We start from the raw sequence: 19,517 nt of genomic DNA on the forward strand, positions 1-19,517 counted from the left end.
AGCATTTGGATATGTAAACGTACACTATGCAGTATAAGAAGTTGCCGGATCCTAAAACTAAAATCATTTTGGAGTCAAATATCGTATCTTGAGATGTATCATGCATTTTTGCTACAAATAAATGTTTCCATGTTTTTTGTTGGAATATAAATATTGATCATGCTTTATATTTCACCTCTGCGTGTTCTCTGTCTTTGTTTTGTCTAGAATTGATAAAAGAATGCAATGAGAAAATATCATACAACATGTATATGTGTATGGATGCTGTGTTTATAAGACTAAATAGATCAGGCAAAAGGTTGGTAAGAGAAAGCCACGGGATGGAAGGATGAAAATGATGGATCACGGGTGAGATTCTGGCATGATTTGTGGTTAGAATGTCCTTTAAGGATTTTGTATCCAAGGTCGTTTAGGGTAAATAGACAGTCAGAAGTTGATATGAAGAAGCAAGAGTGGAACTTGGAGTATAGGAGAAACCTTCAAGTCGAGTATTTAGAGGAATGGGAGAAACTAATGGTGTCTTTAGAAAATGTGGAGTGGCTAGTGAGGAGAAGCATAGGGTTATATGGAAGCTTGGAGCCTCTAGCAAATTCTCCATAAGATCTCTCTCTCTATATATATGTATAGAATGATGACATTTTGATGGTGGTTGCTGAACGAATGAAATATATTTGGGACACTAGCTTACCTCTGAAAATAATCTTTTGTGTGATGATTTGGAACAATACAGTTCAAACTGGTGAGCACCTGAAGAGGACAAAGTGGAAAGGGAGCTTTCTTCCTCTTTATTCCTCCCACAAAATAAAATATGCTAGGTTGATTTCTTTCTACCATGAGTTGAACTTAAAATCTAGCTAGGTTTTACTACTAGCGGAGAACCTGCCGGCCTTCCTGAGCTCGGACTCTCGCTGTTGGTAGGGAAGCCCCATCACAAGTGGTTTGGATGCCGCCAGCACCACGGGGTGAGGAGGGGGGCACAGCTCTGCTGCCCGGGCCATGGAGGGGTACCGCCATGAGCCGTGGTGGGAGAGGAGACGTCAGGATGCCAGAGCTGCTGCCACAGGTCGTGGTGGGAAGGGGCGCCGGGATCCTGGAGGTGAGGGGGCGCTAGGTTGTCGCCTGTCGGAGCTGCCGACGCCAGCCGTGGTGTGGAGGGATCAGCGTCGTGCGTCGGGACCTTAGGAGCCAAGTTCCCGGAACATAAGGTACGTGGTACGGGAACGTGGTACGCGGTACGATATTCTCATAAACTATGGAACGTAGGGGGAACGTAGGGGGTATATAGCTTCGTCTCGTTCCTTTAAGTTGCGGAACGCGTTCCACTTTCTAAAGAAACGTGTTTGGGACGTAGTGGTTGGCTCAGGTAGTTTTACGTGTTGTTTTGAACCAAATAAGTTCGATTCCTAGCGTGATATAATTTACTATTGTATTTTTGTTTCATTTAGGGCTGTCCAACTCCAACCTTAAGGCTCATTGCAGGTCTAGGCCAATGAGTCAATCACCATCTAGATTTTTCGCCGACCGCTCACGGACGGGCACGGCGCAGTATGCACACACACCACGAAGTTCCATAGTCGCTTGGGACTGACGTTCCTATGATTGATCCTATATATGATTCGTGTTCCACCGCATTTGGGAACGATGTTCCATGATGTTCCCGTTCCACGTTTCGGGACGAAGTTTCCGGAACGGGGAACGTGCCCATGTTCCCGTATCCCGGCTGCTAAGGTCGGGACATGAGAGAGAGGAGGTTTTTTCTTTTCTTTTTTTTTAATCTGGACACAGCCGACTCGAGTGAGGCTGGGTGCCTGCCATTTCAACACGCAAGGATGGGTGGGGTGCCTGGTCTGACCAGATCGGAGTGGCCCTGGCAGCTGGTTTGCTGGAACTAGGATGAAAACGGATCGGATCGGAGCGGATAATAGCTTTTCTATATTCTAATCTTTTTTCTTGATCGGATTCGGAGCGGATCAGATATCATCCGGACTCAGATACGAATATGGAATTTTTAGGATGTCGGAAATGGTACGGATTCAGACTGGTATTGGAGCGGAAGCGGACTTTTTAAAGTCGGATAATATGTGCTTACGTGTTATTTTTTATGATGAGAAACAATTCATTAACCAAAGTCGTAAAACAGTTGTGCAACACAAAATAATCACCATCAATCCACCACTTCAATTTAAGATCTCAAAAATTTAATACAAGTTAGGCCTTGTTTAGATGCAAAAAGGATTTGGATTTTGACACTGTAGCATTTTTGTTTTTATTTGACAAACATTGTCCAATTATGGAGTAACTAGGCTTGAAAGTTTCGTCTTGTGATTTACAGATAAACTGTACAATTAGTTATTCTTTTTATCTATATTTAATACTTCATGCATGTGCCGCAAGATTTGATGTGACGGAGAATCTTGTAAAATTTTGGGTTTTTGGGTGTATCTAAACAAGGCCTTAGCCGTTTGAATTTAAGAGTAGAAAAAATATGTGAAATAAGTAAATATTCTTAATTAGAGAAAACTTTGTCTTCACTCTTTTGCCTTGTACTAGTCCTTCACTTTGGTAGAATTCTTTCATTAGACGAGCTTTGTTGTGGGCTATAATATAATAATGCTTGTGTCATGGGTTAGACTGACTTATATTCTTTTCACTTGTGCTCCTTGAAATATTCGGATATCCTATTATAAGGGTCGGATAATCCATGTTCAATTATCAGATAATCCATATCCGTCAGATTTTACCAATCCCATATCCTACACCGCATCCGCCTATAATAGGATTTGAATTATCCATATCCGCATGGATATTAAAAATATTTATTCATATCCTTTAAATTCGGATTCAAAATAGATCGCAGCAGAGGATTATCCATACCACTTTCAACCCTAGCTGGAACTGCGGTAGTTTAGACTTGGCCTTCCTAATACTCAAACTTGAATCAAATACTAGTATCCTTTCCGCCTAATTAATAAAATTACTAGGCGTAGATTATATAATTAGCTAACTCAAAGTTGAATATTTGCTGGTGCATGTTGTATTGTTAATGACCTTAATTATTTTTTTTCAGAATTAATTAGCCACACGTTAATTCTCAAATCATGATCTTGTTTTGTGTATCATTACTCGAATCACGAATAGTTCGGTTGTAGGTTATTCTTTTGAATTACTTATAGAGAAATTTTACAGCACTTAGGAATAATAAGAACCTTTCATTCGATTAGATCGAATGGTTAAAAATTAAAAAGAACTAATTCGGTGGAACTTAAGTCGTGGCCCGAAACTAAAAATTAGTGGGCCAAGAACTAGATCTAAACTAAGTTAAAAGGATAGAATTGTACTTCCCCACATGAGTTTTCTGAATCCACCCAACCTATAGCCGAATGCAGCGACCAACAATTACATGCATAAAAATAAAACTTTAATAGTTCAAAAAATATATGAATTGTAACACACGGTAAATGTAAAATCCTCCTTTTTTTTTCCGACTGGCAAATGTAAAATTCTCGAGAGCTTGCTCCTAGCGCGACGAAGACTATGCATGCGGACATGCAGCACTGATCAGGAAACGGAAATGAAATTAGAAAACATTCAAACACAATATATATATGGCAGTATGCTAGTAGCTGTGAAAGTGCGAATCGCTGATATTTAGGAATAATCAATTAGTGCCCATTCTTTCTTAAAACAAATCAATTAGTGCCGTGCATGCAGCACGTCCAACCTCTATATAATGTTCTCCTGGTCGCTCAAGTCCGTACATTCTGCGCCCGGTCTTGATCTCCCTCCCTTGACCGTGATGAAGCGGAACAACGGCATGATGGCGACCATGTTCTTGGGCGCTATTCTTTTCGGATCCCTAGCAATGCAAGCACAGTGTAAGTATTCGTTCCTATATCTCATATTTGGATTGTTGAATATATATAGTTTTACTTGATCAAGGTGAATATTATATATATAGCTCTATATATTTATAAAATGATATGATAACCATGTAATTAAATCAAATTTTGCAGGTCGTCCTCATGAGCTATTGGATGCCAGGAGGAGGTCTGTTGACACCATTGCCAATAACTCTACATCGCCATTAGACGTTGAGAAAAAGAACGACGAGCTTTTGATGGTGTGCTTGGAGTACAAGTGCGATAAATTCCAACCTAATGGTACTTGCTTCTGCTGCGAGGTCAACTTTACCAACGGCTGCTTCTTGACACATCACGAGTGTGTGGCGAACTGCAGATATTGCAAGGGGCCCAATTGTACTTAGATCATTTAGCATTTTGGATGCAAATGCGTGCTATGTTAAGATTAGTCCGGATCAGAGTCAAATTAAATATGGACGTTGAGATGTGTCATGCATTTTTGCTGTAAATAAATTACGTTTTCTTTATTTTTTGTTGAAATATAAATAATTGTCTCACATGCTTTCTGCGTGTTCTCTGTCTTAGTTTCATTTCATTTAGATTGATCAAGGAAATCTGTCAACAAATATCATCTATTCATTCAAATCTAATCGCTTGCGACCTGCCTCGGCTCGCAGATATGCCGACTGCCATGCCCGGTCGATACTGCTGCAAGCACACATGCGTGGAGGACACCGGGCTCAAGCGTGCCCGCACAGGCTCGACGCCGACTCGCCAATCCATCTCGCCGCACACCCACCTCGCAACGCCACCACCACTTGACGCCCGCCTCACATGCGGCTGCTCGTGACCGAGGAGGCCATGCTGATGCCCGCCGCGCCCAGTCGCTGCTGCTTCTGCAAGCACGCACGCGCAAGATGGGCCTGCAGTCTGGATGCACAGCCACACTGCCGGCAGTCGCTGCCCTGCCGTGCAGATGCGTTAGGTCGCTGTCGCCTGGTCGCCGCCGTCGTCACAACAAACGCGCAAGCACAAGCCTAACGCCCTGGTGGCCTGACCACCAGGTCGCCCCAATCACGAGCAAGAGCTGGGCTGCCTTTGCTTTTTGAAGTTTTTTATCCACGTGGTTTCTGCATAAAAGATCCGTAGACTAGAGAGGTGATCACGGTGATTGATTGGTCATTTTATTATCTGGAAAATATTTAGGGACTTGGCAAATTCCAACAAATGGCAAATTCCAATTGCATAACTGTTGGAGATGCTCTTAGAAGATAAGGGGCTCGAGGGAGGTAGTCTAGCCAGGTGGTGGGGATGATAGAGGGTGGCATTAGAGCCACTACTACATTATTATTATTGGAAGCGGTCGCTTTCGATTAATGGAGGCGGGCAAAGTAACTGCCTCCATCCAAAGGTCACCCTTAAGAGAAACCTACGGAGGTGGATGCTTTGCCCACCTCGATTAATCCCTTAACGGAGGTGTATATTAAGATAATCACCTCGAGTAACACTTATTAAACGAGGTGTGCACTTTTGTCTGTTTGCGTAAATGATTTTAGAAAAATAAAAAACTCCCTAGCGAGCTCACCGGCGAGTCGGTGACTCGCAGCCCGTCACAAGCCCACCAAAGCCCGCTTACAACCCACCCGAGGATCCCCACGCATGCCACCGCCAGATCCGGTCCCAACGCGTGTGAGGCCGTCGGTTGAGGCCTCCCCCCGCGCAAGCCCACCAGATCCGGACTCTCTTGCACCTCTTGGATGTCGCCCGCCATGGCCAGAAGTGGAGGAGGCCAGCTTGCCATCACCAGATCTCGATCCGCGTTCACCGCCACTGCTAGAGGAGATCGCTACAGACCCCTGTTACCATCGTTTTGGGGCTATAAACTTCTATACCCTTACAACTAGAATTGGGTTGAAAGGATTGGCCCATTACAAGATGATTCGTGGCTTGATCAATCTGCTTGGAGTTCTGCGTAAAGAAGGTGCCAGATGTGGAGATCAAGCAAAGTCATTGTCGGATAGGATCGAAATTGGTATCCAACTATCTACTACAATTATAACCGACTAGGATTAGTTTTCATATTTGTAACCTTGCCCTCTGGACTATATAAGGTGGGGCAGGGGACCCCATCAACTCAATTCATCATCAATACAATCAGACGTATGACGTAGGTATTACGCCCTCACGGTGGTTGAACTTGGATAAAATCTTTGTCTGTGTCTTGCATTACCATCTAGTTCGTAGTTTGCGCACCTGTCTACCGACAATCTACTATCTTGGACATACCCTAGGTAGACTGCCGACCATATTTCGTCGACAGTTGTCACTGATCTATAAGGGAGGCAGGGTGAGGGACGGATCTGCCTTGGATTTGAGAGAGGAGAGAGGATGTGGGACATGCCTCCTTGCGCTGGATCCACGTCAGCCATGGCGCACGGTCACTGCTGTCGGGCCCTCCAACCGCTAGGCCCTTTAACTTGTCTCTAATTAATTATTCAACTTGCCAAACTATAAAGGATAAAATAAAAATTTCTCTTTAACCAACCATAATCAATCATCTTAATCCATTGAGCCAAACACTCTAATTATTATAATCTATATCTCGATTATAATAAATAATTATATGCATAGTCCTGATTATAATAATCAAGCCGTGATCCAAATAGGCCCTCAATCACCTTCTTTCATCATGTACTAAATCTCGCTTGATTTAACTTGGCACGGTATCAGAAACTTGCCATTACGGGTTGATTTATCTTGGACCATATATTTATTCCCAAGAAAATTATGCTTGTTTGAAACAATATTCCCAAATTTGAATCAAATAGTAGTATCATGTCGGTGCCATAGTGTCCTAATTAATAATATTACTAGGCATATATAGGAGTATATATAATTAGCTAACAATTCAAAGTTTGATATTTTCTGGTTCATGCTATATTGTTAATCACCTCCTTTTTTTAGAAATTAATTAACAAATCATCATGCAATAATTCTCCAATCATTATCTTGTTTTGTGCATCACTACTCCTATTTTGCAACAAAATCATGATCATTTGAAACAATACTTCCAACTCTGAATCAAATACTAGTATCATTTCCGTATCATGATCTCCTAATCAATAATATTACTAGACAAATATATTTTCTCCATTCCAAATTATAAGACATTTTGATTTTTTTAGATTCATAGTTATGTCTAGTAATATTACATATTATAATTTAGAACACAGGTAGTATGCAATTAGCTAACAATTCAAATTTTAAAATTTGTTGGTGCATGCTATATTGTTAATGACCTCCTTTTCAAAATTAATTAACCAGTCACGTGATAAAATTCTCAAATCATGATGCCATTTTGTGTATCATTAGTCGAATCACGAATGGTTTTGCTGCAGGTTATTATTTTTGAGTTACTTTATATACAGTGTTAATTGACACGTCTGTTTGTTACATACATAAAAAAAACTTTAATAGTTCAAAAAATATATGGATTGTAAGTTTGTAACACACGGTAAATGTAAAATCCTCGAGAGATAGCTCCTAGTGCGGCAAAGACTATGCATGCGGACATGCAGCACTGAGGAAACGGAAATAAATGAAATTGGAAAACATATATTCAAACACAATATGGCAGTATGCTAGTATAGCTGTGAAAGTGTGAATCGCTGATATTTAGGAGTAATCAATGCCGAGTTTCAAGGAAAAAAAAATCAATTAGTGCCGTGCATACATCACGTCCAACCTCTATATAGTGTTCTCGCTCAAGTCCATGTATTCTCATGTCAAAAAAAGTACTCCATATATTCTGAGCCTGATCTGATCTCCATGATGAGGCGGAACAGCATGATGGCGACCATGTTCTTGGGCGCTATTCTTTTCGGATCCCTAGCAATGCATGCACAGTGTAAGTATTCGTTCCTATACATAAATATGTCATATACTTAGAATTGTTGAATATATATAGTTATTGATCAGAGTGAGTATTATATATAGTTATGGATAAAATGATGAGCACGGAAATATAATCAAATTCTGCAGGTCGTCCTCATGAGCTATTCGATGGCAGGAGGAGGTTCATTGCAGATAACTCTACGTCGGCATTAGAAGTTGAGAGAGAGAGAGCGACGAGCTTATGATGGTGTGCTTGGAGTACAAATGTGACAAATTCCAACCTAATGGTACTTGCTTCTGCTGCGAGATCTCCGAGAAGCCCAACGATTGCTACTTGACACATGACGAGTGTGGGGCTGTCTGCAGGAGGCGCCATCCGCCATTGCAAGGGGCCTAATTGCACTCTAGATCATATATTTAGCATTTTGCATGCAAACGCGCGCTATGCTAAGATAACTCCGGAGTCAAATTAAATATCGTACGTTGAGATGTATCATGCATTTTTGCTATAAATAAATTATGCTTCCATGTATCCTGTTTTTTTTGTTAAAATATTAAATAATTGTCTTACATGCTTTCTGTCTGTTCTCTGTCTTAGTTTTCATTTCATTTAGGGGTTGTTTTTGTCCACTCATTTTGGTGGAATTGAAATTTATTTAATGGATTAGGCTATTTAACTTAGAATTTGATATTCCGCAACTTTCCCAAATTCATATGTAGGTCTATCTCAAATTCATATGGTTGGAGATGAAAATTGATTCTATATATAGATCGCCATGCTATGTTTCTACTCTCTAACGTATAACATGCTCTTTAACTCGCTTACTTAGTAGAAATGCATTATATAAGTATCTATCTTGTATGGTTAATATATTCCACATACAACCATATTAATTTAAATAATTAATCTGTACCATATTAATTTAAATAATTAATCTGTACCTAAATTATCAGTCAACAAATATCACGTATGCTGTGTTTATAAGGCTATAAAAAATCAATCAGCAAAGACGTTACTTCCTCTGTATTACTGCAAAACAAACAAAATATGAATATTCTTGACATATAGGTCACTTTAGTTCTACCATGAGTTAAACCTAAAAAACTGATCTAGCGCCAATATTCACAACATTAATTTGGTTTCATTAAACCTGCCACAAAATATGTCTAATTTCAGACGCTATGATTTCGTTCTAGTTTTCCTAGTGAGTTTTAAGCAAGCAACACAAATCTGAATGATCTGTTGCTCGTTTTCATTTTTTTCAGTGAGGTGATTTTTAAATTGATTTAATTAGTTTTTATTCAGTTTTTTGTTGTTTCCACATTTTTATGAGAAAACAGTATGTATCATTTTTTATTGATCCAAGAAGAGAAATAACTAAGAACAATCAAAATACGACGCAAGCTAAGAACAGGCAGACAAGGTAATGTTCTATTGCATAAAGAAGCAAATGGAAAGGTTATGCAGAGAAGATAGTGACAAACACCACCTTGTGTGATAAATAAATGAAACTCAAGTTAACAACATGGTGAAACTCAGCAACCCTTTCTCTCTGTCTGAGGTCACCCAAACAAGTTCCCTCAGGGCTCAGGCCTCTACCATGGCTTTAACTACATAAATTAACTTCCACCACAACATAGACCTGAAACAGCATATTCAATTTGATCAAGGAATAATTTTATAGTATGACGAAATCACAAATATTTTAGAAATTCCTAAGGAGATTGCAGTCCAAAAAATTAGTACGAGTCTCCAAGCAACAGAAGGTTGCTGTTATTTGCAGCTAAATACTCTGATGCAAACCGCGTAATACAGCAGAGAAAGTGGCAACTAATTTATCTATTTTTCTACTCACTTGCAACCAGAGAGTAATACAGCAGCATCAGCAAGGATGCTTTAAATTGAAACCATGTAATACAGTTGGACCTCATCCTTAAATCTAACATTAAAATTGACAGGAACTGAAGGACATGCATGTCAGAACCATTATCTAACAGCTCTTCATACTCCATATGCCGTATAATGAAACATCCAGGAAATGATTACAATTGGTGGATCACCGAGGCCACCAACATTCCACAAAACAACATTGGTTAACTTGTGATTGCTAGCCAACAACATTCCACAAAACAACATTGATTAACTTGTGATTGCTAGCCATTACACTACAACAATCAGGATTCCACAAAACAACATTGATTAACTTGTGATTGCTAGTCATTACACTACAACAGTCAGGATAGGCGGTTGGCTAAGCCGCAGAACAAGCACAGGTTGATCCAAACAAAAGGAACGAACACAGCAAAGGAAGAGAAATACTCCAACAGAACAAGCGCGCACGCACACACACGGAGGGAGCGCCCCAGGCCCCAGCACAACAAGAGGACTGAACTAAGTCCTTGATCTGCACGACGATCCTTCCCAAATCCACCTAATAATCGCCTGCCGTATGTCTAGATGTCATCACAAATCGTGGGTGCAAATAAGAACTTGCTGTCGTGGACATCAAAGAGCAAGTGGAAATTCTGCTGCTGAACGTTGCCGATGATGGACATACCCCCACCGGGGACCAACGCCAGGCACATCAGCCCGGCCGTCGGCTCCTGGAAATAGTTGTCTCTTGGGAGCACCATGTCTGCGCCCCCGTCGAAGTACAGAACCAGCGGCGGAGTTTGCACGGCGCCCATCGCCACCCCGCTCGGCAGCGCGAAGCACACCTTGTAGTCCTTCACGGTTCTGTTCGTCAAAGGGAGGTTAAGTGTGTGGAGGACTGCCTCCTTCAACGCTGTGAACGCCGGCTCCGCGAGTTGGCCGACGGTGCAACCTAAGTCCACCACAGTTCCCCCTTGCTTGAGCGCAAATGTAGCCGCCGGCACGTCCAGCCGCCTGGTCCCGAGGGACAGGCCGACCAAAGGGACGTAGTAGTAGAATGTCAAGGATTCTGTGGATCCCTCAAGATAGGCACACTTTGAATCGGCCCCGTCGTCTTGTATCTTCCCAGATCAGCCCATGCACCGAAGAAGAGGGGACTGCTCTTGCGGTCGGTGTAAGGCGTGAGACAATAGGAAAACTTGGGTATCGCCAGCTGCGACACCATTGACAGGATCGCTGGACTCATCCCCAAGATGCCGGAGGCACCGAGAAGGTTGCCGTCGGTGAGCGCACCGCAACCGAAGCCAAAGCTCATGCAAATGTGTTGGTTGTTGTCGCTAAGGGTGAATGATTCATAGGCGAGGACACCGGCCGCCTCCACGCTGACGTACGGGTAAACGTACCGGCACGTCTTGTTGGAGCACCTCTTGGTGCCGGGGTTGTCCTCCGTGCATAGCTTACTACTGCAGGTAACGAAGGCAAAAGACGACGACTTGGCGGGGTCGAAGAGAGGCTCTACCTGCTTCGCGGTGTCGTTGAAGAGGTTGCACTGCGTCCAGGTGAGATCGCTGGCGGTGTCGGCGATGAGGGTGTGCAGCTGCGGCGGCGTGCCGATGCCGATCGTAACCGTGTACCCCTCGTCGCTGATGCGAGCTAGGGGCACGGACATGTCGCCCGTGAGACGAGCCTCGAGCCTCGCCACCCGAGCCTTGCTTGCACGGGCGGACCGGCGCCACATGTCGTGGACGGGTAGCGAGCTGCCGGCGTATGGATGGTGAAGCTCGGCGCGGAAGCCCGCGTCGCTGCCGGCAACCGGGTGCTCAAGGTCGGCGTGGTAGGCAGTGGACGCGGCCACGAAACAGAGAAGAGGGATTAGGAGATGGAGGTGGAGACGGCTCGCCATGGCCGGCGCGGTGTGTGGGTGGGCGGGGGTGGCGGGGGCGAGTGGGTGTTCAAGTTAGCTGGATCTTTTTTTTTTATATAAGGAAACACAACTGCATTAGTTATGACATCCAGGCAAATCGTCATTAATAAGTTCTGTTACAAACTCTGGGGCTTGGCACCAATACACATCAGAGCGAGAGGCCAAAAAACATGCTCCATAGGTTGCTAAGCAATCAGCAACCTTATTACAAAGTCTATTGTAGCTAACAACATTACAAGACGAAAACTCAATTTGCATGAGATCTTAAATCTTACGTACTAAACACCCCACAACGCTTCTGTCAAATCTTGTTGAGGTAAGAGTTGAAGCCAGTACCGAGGCATCCATCTCTAGAATAATATGTGTCATCCCAAGATGAACAGCCTGTTGAATTGCCTTAAATGCCGCAATTGCTTCGGCTTGCAAAGCAGATGCTGCCCGGGTGATATTACCAGCCCCTGCCCAGCATACGTCACCATTTGTATCTCTTATCACAAAGCCCCATCCTCCAGACCTGCTATGAAGATTATATGATCCATCAGTGTTGATCTTATAGAAACCATCAGGAGGAGGTTTCCATGAGCGAGTGATCATGGGGTGAATTTTCTTTCCATCAGCATTCAATTTTTCAAATTCCATCAAGAAAAAGGTGACCGAACTTTGAATTTCTGCCTCACTCTGCATTCTCCCTCCATCATTAACTTTGTTCCTAGCTGACCACCATCTCCATAATAAGACAATGACATGTAAATGTATGGTCTTATCCAGTTCCCATAATTTCTGTATAGTTTCCTTCCCTGACTGACATTTCATTAACTCTACTCTAGCACCCTCCAGATTCATGAGGCGCCAACACTTCTTTACATACTTACATTTGAAGAACAGGTGTCCACAATCCTCATCTAGTCTTTTGCACATTGGGCAGATAGTATCAAGTAGTACCCCACGTCTTGCCAAATTAATCTTTACTGGTAGACTGTTATGGGCTAGTCTCCATATGAACATCTTAATTTTATTGGGGACTTTAAGCTGTCATATTTTAATCCAATTAAAATGACCCTCTTCACCTACTTCATTCTTTGACGATGATGCATCGTCACCTCTGTCAGCATCTCTAATTGATACAGCAAGTTTATAGGCTGATTTTACTGAAAATAGTCCTGTAGCATCAAAATGCCATGCTAGCCAATCCTCCATATGCTCATCAATTGGAATTTGGAGTATTTCCTCTGCATCTTGTGGCCAAAATAAATCATTGACAAGTTGTTCGTCCCATTCACCTGTCACTGGGTTAATAAGCTCATTCACTCTAGTCAATAAAGAAGCTCCCCGTGGTGTAATTGGTTTCCTTGTGATGCCCTTTGGTATCCATGGGTGCTCCCAAATTTTCACATTTTTACCATTACCAATTCGCCAAATAATCCCCTCTTTCAACAAAGCAACCCCTTTTAGAATACTTCTCCATGTGTATGATATACGAGGTCTAGGTGAACAATGGAGAATATCAGAATGTGGAAAATATCTTGCCTTTAGTACCTGTCCACATAATGAGTCTGGATTAGTAAGCAGTCTCCATGCTTGTCGACTAAGCATAGCCAAGTTGAATAAATGGAGGTCCCTAAAACCAAGACCCCCCTTTTCCTTTGATTGGGTTAATTTTTCCCAACTAATCCAATGTATTTTATTTGCTTTATCCTGCTGGCTCCACCAGTACCTCCCAATGATACTACTCAATTCATCGCATAAACCTTTAGTCAGATCAAAACAAGACATGGCATAAGTTGGGATGGACTGCGCCACAGCTTTGATAAGAATTTCCTTCCCAGCTTTTGAAAGAAGTTTCTCTTGCCAGCCTTGGATTCTGCTCCATATCTTCCTTTTTATGTATTCAAAAGGTTTTTTCCTTGATTTCCCAATGTTGACAGGTAACCCCAAATATTTTTCAGTGCTAGCTTCATCGGTGATTGATAGATTTGATCTCATAAGGCTCCTATCATGTTGTCCAGTATTAGGACTGAACATCATTGATGATTTTTCTTTATTAATAACCTGTCCAGAAGCCTTTTCATAAACGTCCAGTATACGTCTGAGTTCCAGTGCATCACTTGCCCTCGCCCTCATTAGAATCAAGGAGTCATCAGCGAAAAACAAGTGATTAACTTTAGGTGCACCCCGACATATCTTAATACCTTCAATCTTTCCCTTTTGTTCTGCTTTCTGTAACATAGCTGATAGTCCTTCTGCACAAATAATAAACAAATAAGGTGAGAGGGGGTCACCTTGTCTTAATCCCCTTTGAGGGAATATTTTTTGAGTGTAAGAATCATTTACTTTAATTTTATAAGTGACTGTAGTAACACATTTCATAATAAGTTGAACCCATTTCTCATCGAATCCCATTTTCCTCATCATATTCTCCAAGAAGCTCCATTCTACTCTATCATAAGCTTTGCTCATGTCTAACTTGATGGCAGCGAGACCCCCAGCACCCTTCTTTATAGATTTTAAATGATGCACTATTTCATAAGCCAGCAAAACATTATCTGTGATTAATCTGCCTGGGACAAAGGCACTTTGAGAGTTGGATATAATATTGGGCAGGATCTTCTTTAATCTATTTGCTAGAACCTTTGATATAAGCTTATAAAGCACATTGCACAAACTAATAGGTCGAAGATCCTTAAGCATTTGCGGTGTATTAGTTTTTGGGATCAGCACAATGATAGTATCATTCCAGCCTTCTGGAATTGGTCCCCCATTAAGAACAGCAAGCACTTCTTTTTTCACTTGGTCCCCAACCACAGACCAAAATTTCTTATAGAAAATAGAGGGAATACCATCGGCACCGGGAGCTTTTAAATCACCTATGTTGTCAAGGGCATTCCAAATTTCATCTCCTGTAAAAGGCAGCAATAAGTCTTTATTCATTTCTCGTGTGACTCTACGATCAACACAATCCAGTACCTCATCAAAATGGGCACCTACAGCTGAGAGAAACAACTGTTGATATTGATTAGCAATAAAACTCTTTAGTTGATCCCCTATTATCACATCTCCAGCTTCATTCCTTAGCTTCTTGACATAATTCTTCCTTTTCCTTTTAGAGGCGAAGGCATGGAAAAAACCAGTATTCCGATCCCCCTTAGTTAACCATGTGTTATGAGCTCGTTGCTTCCAATAGACATTTTGTTGGTACGGGAGAACTTTTTTATGCGAGACAGAGAAGAGGGAGAAGGAGATGGCTCGCCATGGGAGGGCGAGTGGGCGGCTGTTGAGCTGGAGCTGGGGAATTTATGCTTTGGGCGACTGAGCTGGGGAGAAGGAGACAGGGTCGCGGCGCTCGCCTGCTCGCTTTGCTTGCTGCGCTCGTAACCGTGGCCCGTCCATGGCCAACTTCTATGCAGGTGAAAACTTGAAATTGGGACAGTAAGGCCGTGTTTACTTTCAAATTTTTTTGCAAAATATGAATAGTAGCACTTTCGTTTGTATTTGACAAATATTGTCCAATTATAGACTAACTAGGCTTAAAAGATTCGTCTAGTAATTTCCGACCAAACTGTGTAATTAGTTTTTATTTTTATCTATATTTAATACTTCATGCATACGTCTAAAAATTCGATGTGACGGAAAATCTGAAAAAATTTTGCAAAATTTTTAAGGAACGAGCATCTCCAACAGTTTGCTAAAATTTATTTGCCATATTTTAAGTTTTGATAACTTGGTAAAAGATTTGGCAAGTGAAAAAAATGACTATCTCCAATAGTTTGCCATTTAGACTTGCCAAATTAAAAGAAAAGAAGGCCCACACCCCAACTACCAACACCCATCTATCTGTGGCCCGTGCCTGACGTCTAGACGTCGCCTCCGTGCGGCAGCAGATTTTATTTAGCTTTCGAACACTTTGGACACTCTTTCACTTTGTTCAGTTCGCAAATTTTTTTAGATTTTGACACTGTAGCACTTTCGTTTTTATTTGACAAACATTGTCCAATTATAAAGTAACTGGACTTAAAAGATTCGTCTCGCGATTTACATATAAACTGTGCAATTAGTTTTTGTTTTCATGTATATTTGATGCATCATACATGAGACGTAAAATTCGATATGATGGAAAATCTTGAAAATTTTTGAAACTAAAGAAGACAGCAGCACGCCAGCAGCTCAGCAGCAGCAGCACGCAGCTCAGCAGGGCAGCAGCAGCACAGCAGCAGGCAGCAGCAGCATGCAGCTCAGCAGGGCAGCAGCACGCCAGCAGCTCAGCAGCAGGCAGCAGCAGCACGCCAGCAGCTCAGCAGCAGGCAGCAGCAGCACGCCAGCAGCTCAGCAGCAGGCAGCAGCAGCACGCCAGCAGCAGCAGGGCAGCAGCAAGCACGGCAGCAGCTCTGCAGCAACGAACCGCGCGCGGATGAGATACGCGGCGAGTCCGCGCGTGTAGAAGTGCGCGCGGATGAGTAGGATAGCAAGTCTAGGTTTTTAGCAAACATGTTTAGCAAACTGTTGGAGAGAGTTTTTATCGTTGATTTGCCAAAATTTATGAGATAGCAAGTGTTTTAGCAAACTGTTGGAGATCCTCGGCCTAAAAGGGCGAGGCCTGAAAGATCCTACATGCGTGCGTCAGAACGTGCACGCATGCACCTGTCAACGAGTACTATTCCACAAGGATAGCTCTGGAAATTTTTAGGGTACTCCCTCTACCTGAAAACTTTGAAGAATAGTGAAGCTGCAATTTCCTTTATTAGCAAGGCTACATGTCCGTTTAAGGCCAATACTTGTGTCCACCGTGTTAACTGCTTTGCTCAACTGGCTAGTGAGGACTGCTGCTTACTGTAAGCAGTAGTAGTTGTGTGTGTTGTATACTCCGTAGTTGAGTGCAGCTAGACCAATTTACGGTTAGTGGCGGCAGCATTTGTCTCTGGCATAATAGGTCAACTACTCATCCAGTATGTCGATTCTTTTACTGATGTTAAATTAGGTCTTGTTTAGATCGAAAAAGCTTTTGGATTTTGATATTAAAGCAATTTTGTTTTTATTTGACAAATATTATTTAATTATGAAGTAACTAGGCTTAATCGATTCGTCTCGCGATTTACAGACAAATTATACAATTAGTTTTTATTTTTATCTATATTTAATGTTTCATGCATGTGCCGCAAGATTCTATGTGACGGGGAATCTTGAAAAAGTTTTTGATTTTTGGATGAACTAAACAAGGCCTTATTAGAAGAAAAAAATATCATTACTTCAGGCTTTGTTTAGATCAATTTTTTTTTGGATTTTGACACTATAGCATTTTAGCTTTTATTTGATAAACATTGTCCAATCATAGAGTAACTAGGTTTAAAAAATTTATCTCACGATTTACGGGTAAAATATGTAATTAGTTTTTATTTTTATATATATTTAATATTTTATACATATGCCGTAAAATTTGATACGGTAAGAAATCTCAAAAAAAAATTGATTTTTTAAGAAAACAAGGCCTCACAGTCTGGGTGGGGGGAGGACGAGGTCAGGTCAGTGGTCAAGATCAAGTCAAGGCATGTCACATCATGGGGACGTGGAATGATGCCGTAGGGCATGTATTTTTTTAGAAAAAAAATGTAATTTCTTTTTAAAAAAGTTTCGTCACATCAAATCTCACGATATATATATATATAATATTAAATATAAATAAATAATTACATAATTTTTTATAATTTATGAAATAAAATTTTAAAATTGATTAGTTTATAATTAAATAATATTTATTAAATACAAATGAAATGTTCATTTTGCCAAAAAAAAATTACATGTCCCTGTCCCGTCGGAAACGGCCGGTGGCGTGCACCTGGGAGCGCAGGAGTTGCGCAGAGTTGAATGCGCGGTAGATGTAGGAACCATCAATTTCTGTCCTCGGCCTGGCTGCATGCACACGCGTAGTAAAAGCGTAACCAAACAAGTGGACTTTGCATGTAACCGTCATGGTCAATCACATGTGTGCACTAGCTACAGTGCACAGTACTGTATGGCCTCTTGCTACCGTCTTTGTTTAGGCCCTGTTTAGATTGGAAATAAAAATTTTTTGGGTGTCACATTGGATATTGTCGGAAGGATGTCGGTAGAGGTTTTTAGAAACTAATAAAAAAATAAATTACATAGCTCGTCTGGAAACTGCAAGACAAATCTATTAAGCATAATTAATCTGTCATTAGCACATGCGATTTACTGTAGCACTTAAGGCTAATCATGGAGTAACTAGGCTTAAAAGATTTGTCTCGCGATTTTCAACCGAACTGTGTAATTAGTTTATTTTTTATATACATTTAATGTTCCATGTATGTGTCCAAAGATTCGATGGGATGGATGGAAAAATTTTTGGTGGGGAACTAAACATAGCCAAAAAATTTTCAAGATTTCTCGTTATATTGAATTTTGCGGCACATGTATAAAGCATTAAATATATTAAAAACAAAAACTAATTATACAATTTGCTTGTAAATCGCAAGATAAATCTTTTGAGCCTAATTTATCGATAATTAGACAATATTTACTACAAATAAATGAAAGTACTACAGTATCCCGAAAAAAAAAATTGGAAACTAAACAAGGCCGGAGTATGCAGCTATATACGTATCATTGCATAGCAAATTTTTCTGGAAAATTCGCAAATGGTCCTATTATATATATTCAAAAAATTTTAATTTGTTTGTGCACCATGAGTACTGGGAATTGTCCTCTCTCTGATCATGTTCTTTCACCGCGTCGTTTTTTATGAAAACCTTTCACTTGCGGCTGCATGCCCGGCATAGCTACTACAGTGCACAGTATGGCCTCTTGGCCCTCTCGCCAGTTGCTATACTCAGAGCAACCTCAATGCATATGGACCAAGTAGTCCATATACATGAGGCCTACATAAGTAGTCCATAGTTATTATTTTTTGCTCACAATGTTCAGCCAATAAAGTAGTCCATAAGGTAGGGTCCACTAGAGATTAAAAATTATTCTTTCTAACCATCTCATGTATCATGACACAAGAGAGAGCATGGAGAGAGAAAATAACATTTCTTTATTGCTTATGGGTAGTCCATAGGGCTATGGGGTAGCTTTTGTTATAGACTGCTATATGGACTACCTCCATCTGATAGAGGATATTTTATTCCCTATGGACTACTTTCTCTAGCCCTATTTAGATTGGGGATGAAAATTTTTTGGATGTCACATCGGATGTGTCGGAAGGATGTCGGGAGAGGTTTTTAGAAACTAATAAAAAAACAAATTACATAGCTCGTCAGGAAACTGCAAGACAAATCTATTAAGCATAATTAATCTATCATTAGCACATGTGGGTTACTGTAGCACTTAAGGCTAATCATGGAGTAACAAGGCTTAAAAGATTCGTCTCGCAATTTTCAAGCAAACTGTGTAATTAGTTTATTTTTATGTACATTTAATATTTCATGCATGTGTCTAAAGATTCGATGGGATGGATGAAAATTTTTTGGATGGGAAACTAGCCTAAACATTGTGGTTGGCCTCAGTACGTACGGAGTAGGGTAAACTGGTAAAGGAAAGGCAAAGTCAAGTCCCGCTTTGGACGCTTGGAGTAGTAGTAGAGTATTGCACGGATCCGACGTGTCAGCGTTTAGGAGGTGGGCGTTTATTTTGGTTCGGTTCAACACGACTGCATGAACATGAACACGACTGCCTATATTAGTACGACAAATTCTAATAAAAATTGAAAATGAGTGAATTAGTCAGCAACTCAGCATTGACACAAGTCTCCGGCCTTGTTTAGTTCCCAAAATTTTTCAAGATTTTCCGTCACATCAAATCTTGCGGCAAATACATGGAGCATTAAATATATATAAAAAGGATAACTAATTGCACAGTTTACCTGTAATTTACGAGACGAATCTTTTGAGCATAATTAGTCTATGATTAGACAATAATTGTCAAATAAAAACGAAAGTGATACAGTAGCAAAATA

At 41.1% G+C, this 19,517-nt stretch overlaps 1 protein-coding gene and 1 pseudogene across 1 annotated transcript; one reads left to right on the forward strand and one right to left on the reverse strand.

The window, feature by feature from the left end:
* Nucleotides 3,782–4,332, forward strand: LOC110433468. The gene is made up of 2 exons (XM_021455655.1): nt 3,782–3,875; nt 4,014–4,332. The coding sequence occupies exons 1-2, from the start codon at nt 3,797–3,799 to the stop codon at nt 4,262–4,264; spliced, it is 330 nt and encodes a 109-aa protein (XP_021311330.1). The 5' UTR covers nt 3,782–3,796; the 3' UTR covers nt 4,265–4,332.
* On the reverse strand, nt 9,882–11,545 carry LOC8079509 (annotated as a pseudogene).

This window comes from Sorghum bicolor, chromosome 3 (assembly GCF_000003195.3).
Source record: "Sorghum bicolor cultivar BTx623 chromosome 3, Sorghum_bicolor_NCBIv3, whole genome shotgun sequence".
NCBI lineage: Eukaryota > Viridiplantae > Streptophyta > Magnoliopsida > Poales > Poaceae > Sorghum > Sorghum bicolor.

What these genes read in the sequence shown, in the direction of transcription:
- LOC110433468 (XM_021455655.1), top strand. Translation starts at nt 3,797, where the DNA reads ATGAAGCGGAACAACGGCATGATGGCGACCATGTTCTTGGGCGCTATT. An exon ending in CCTAGCAATGCAAGCACAGT is followed by an intron (nt 3,876 to 4,013) that starts GTAAGTATTCGT and finishes CAAATTTTGCAG; the next exon opens with GTCGTCCTCATGAGCTATTG.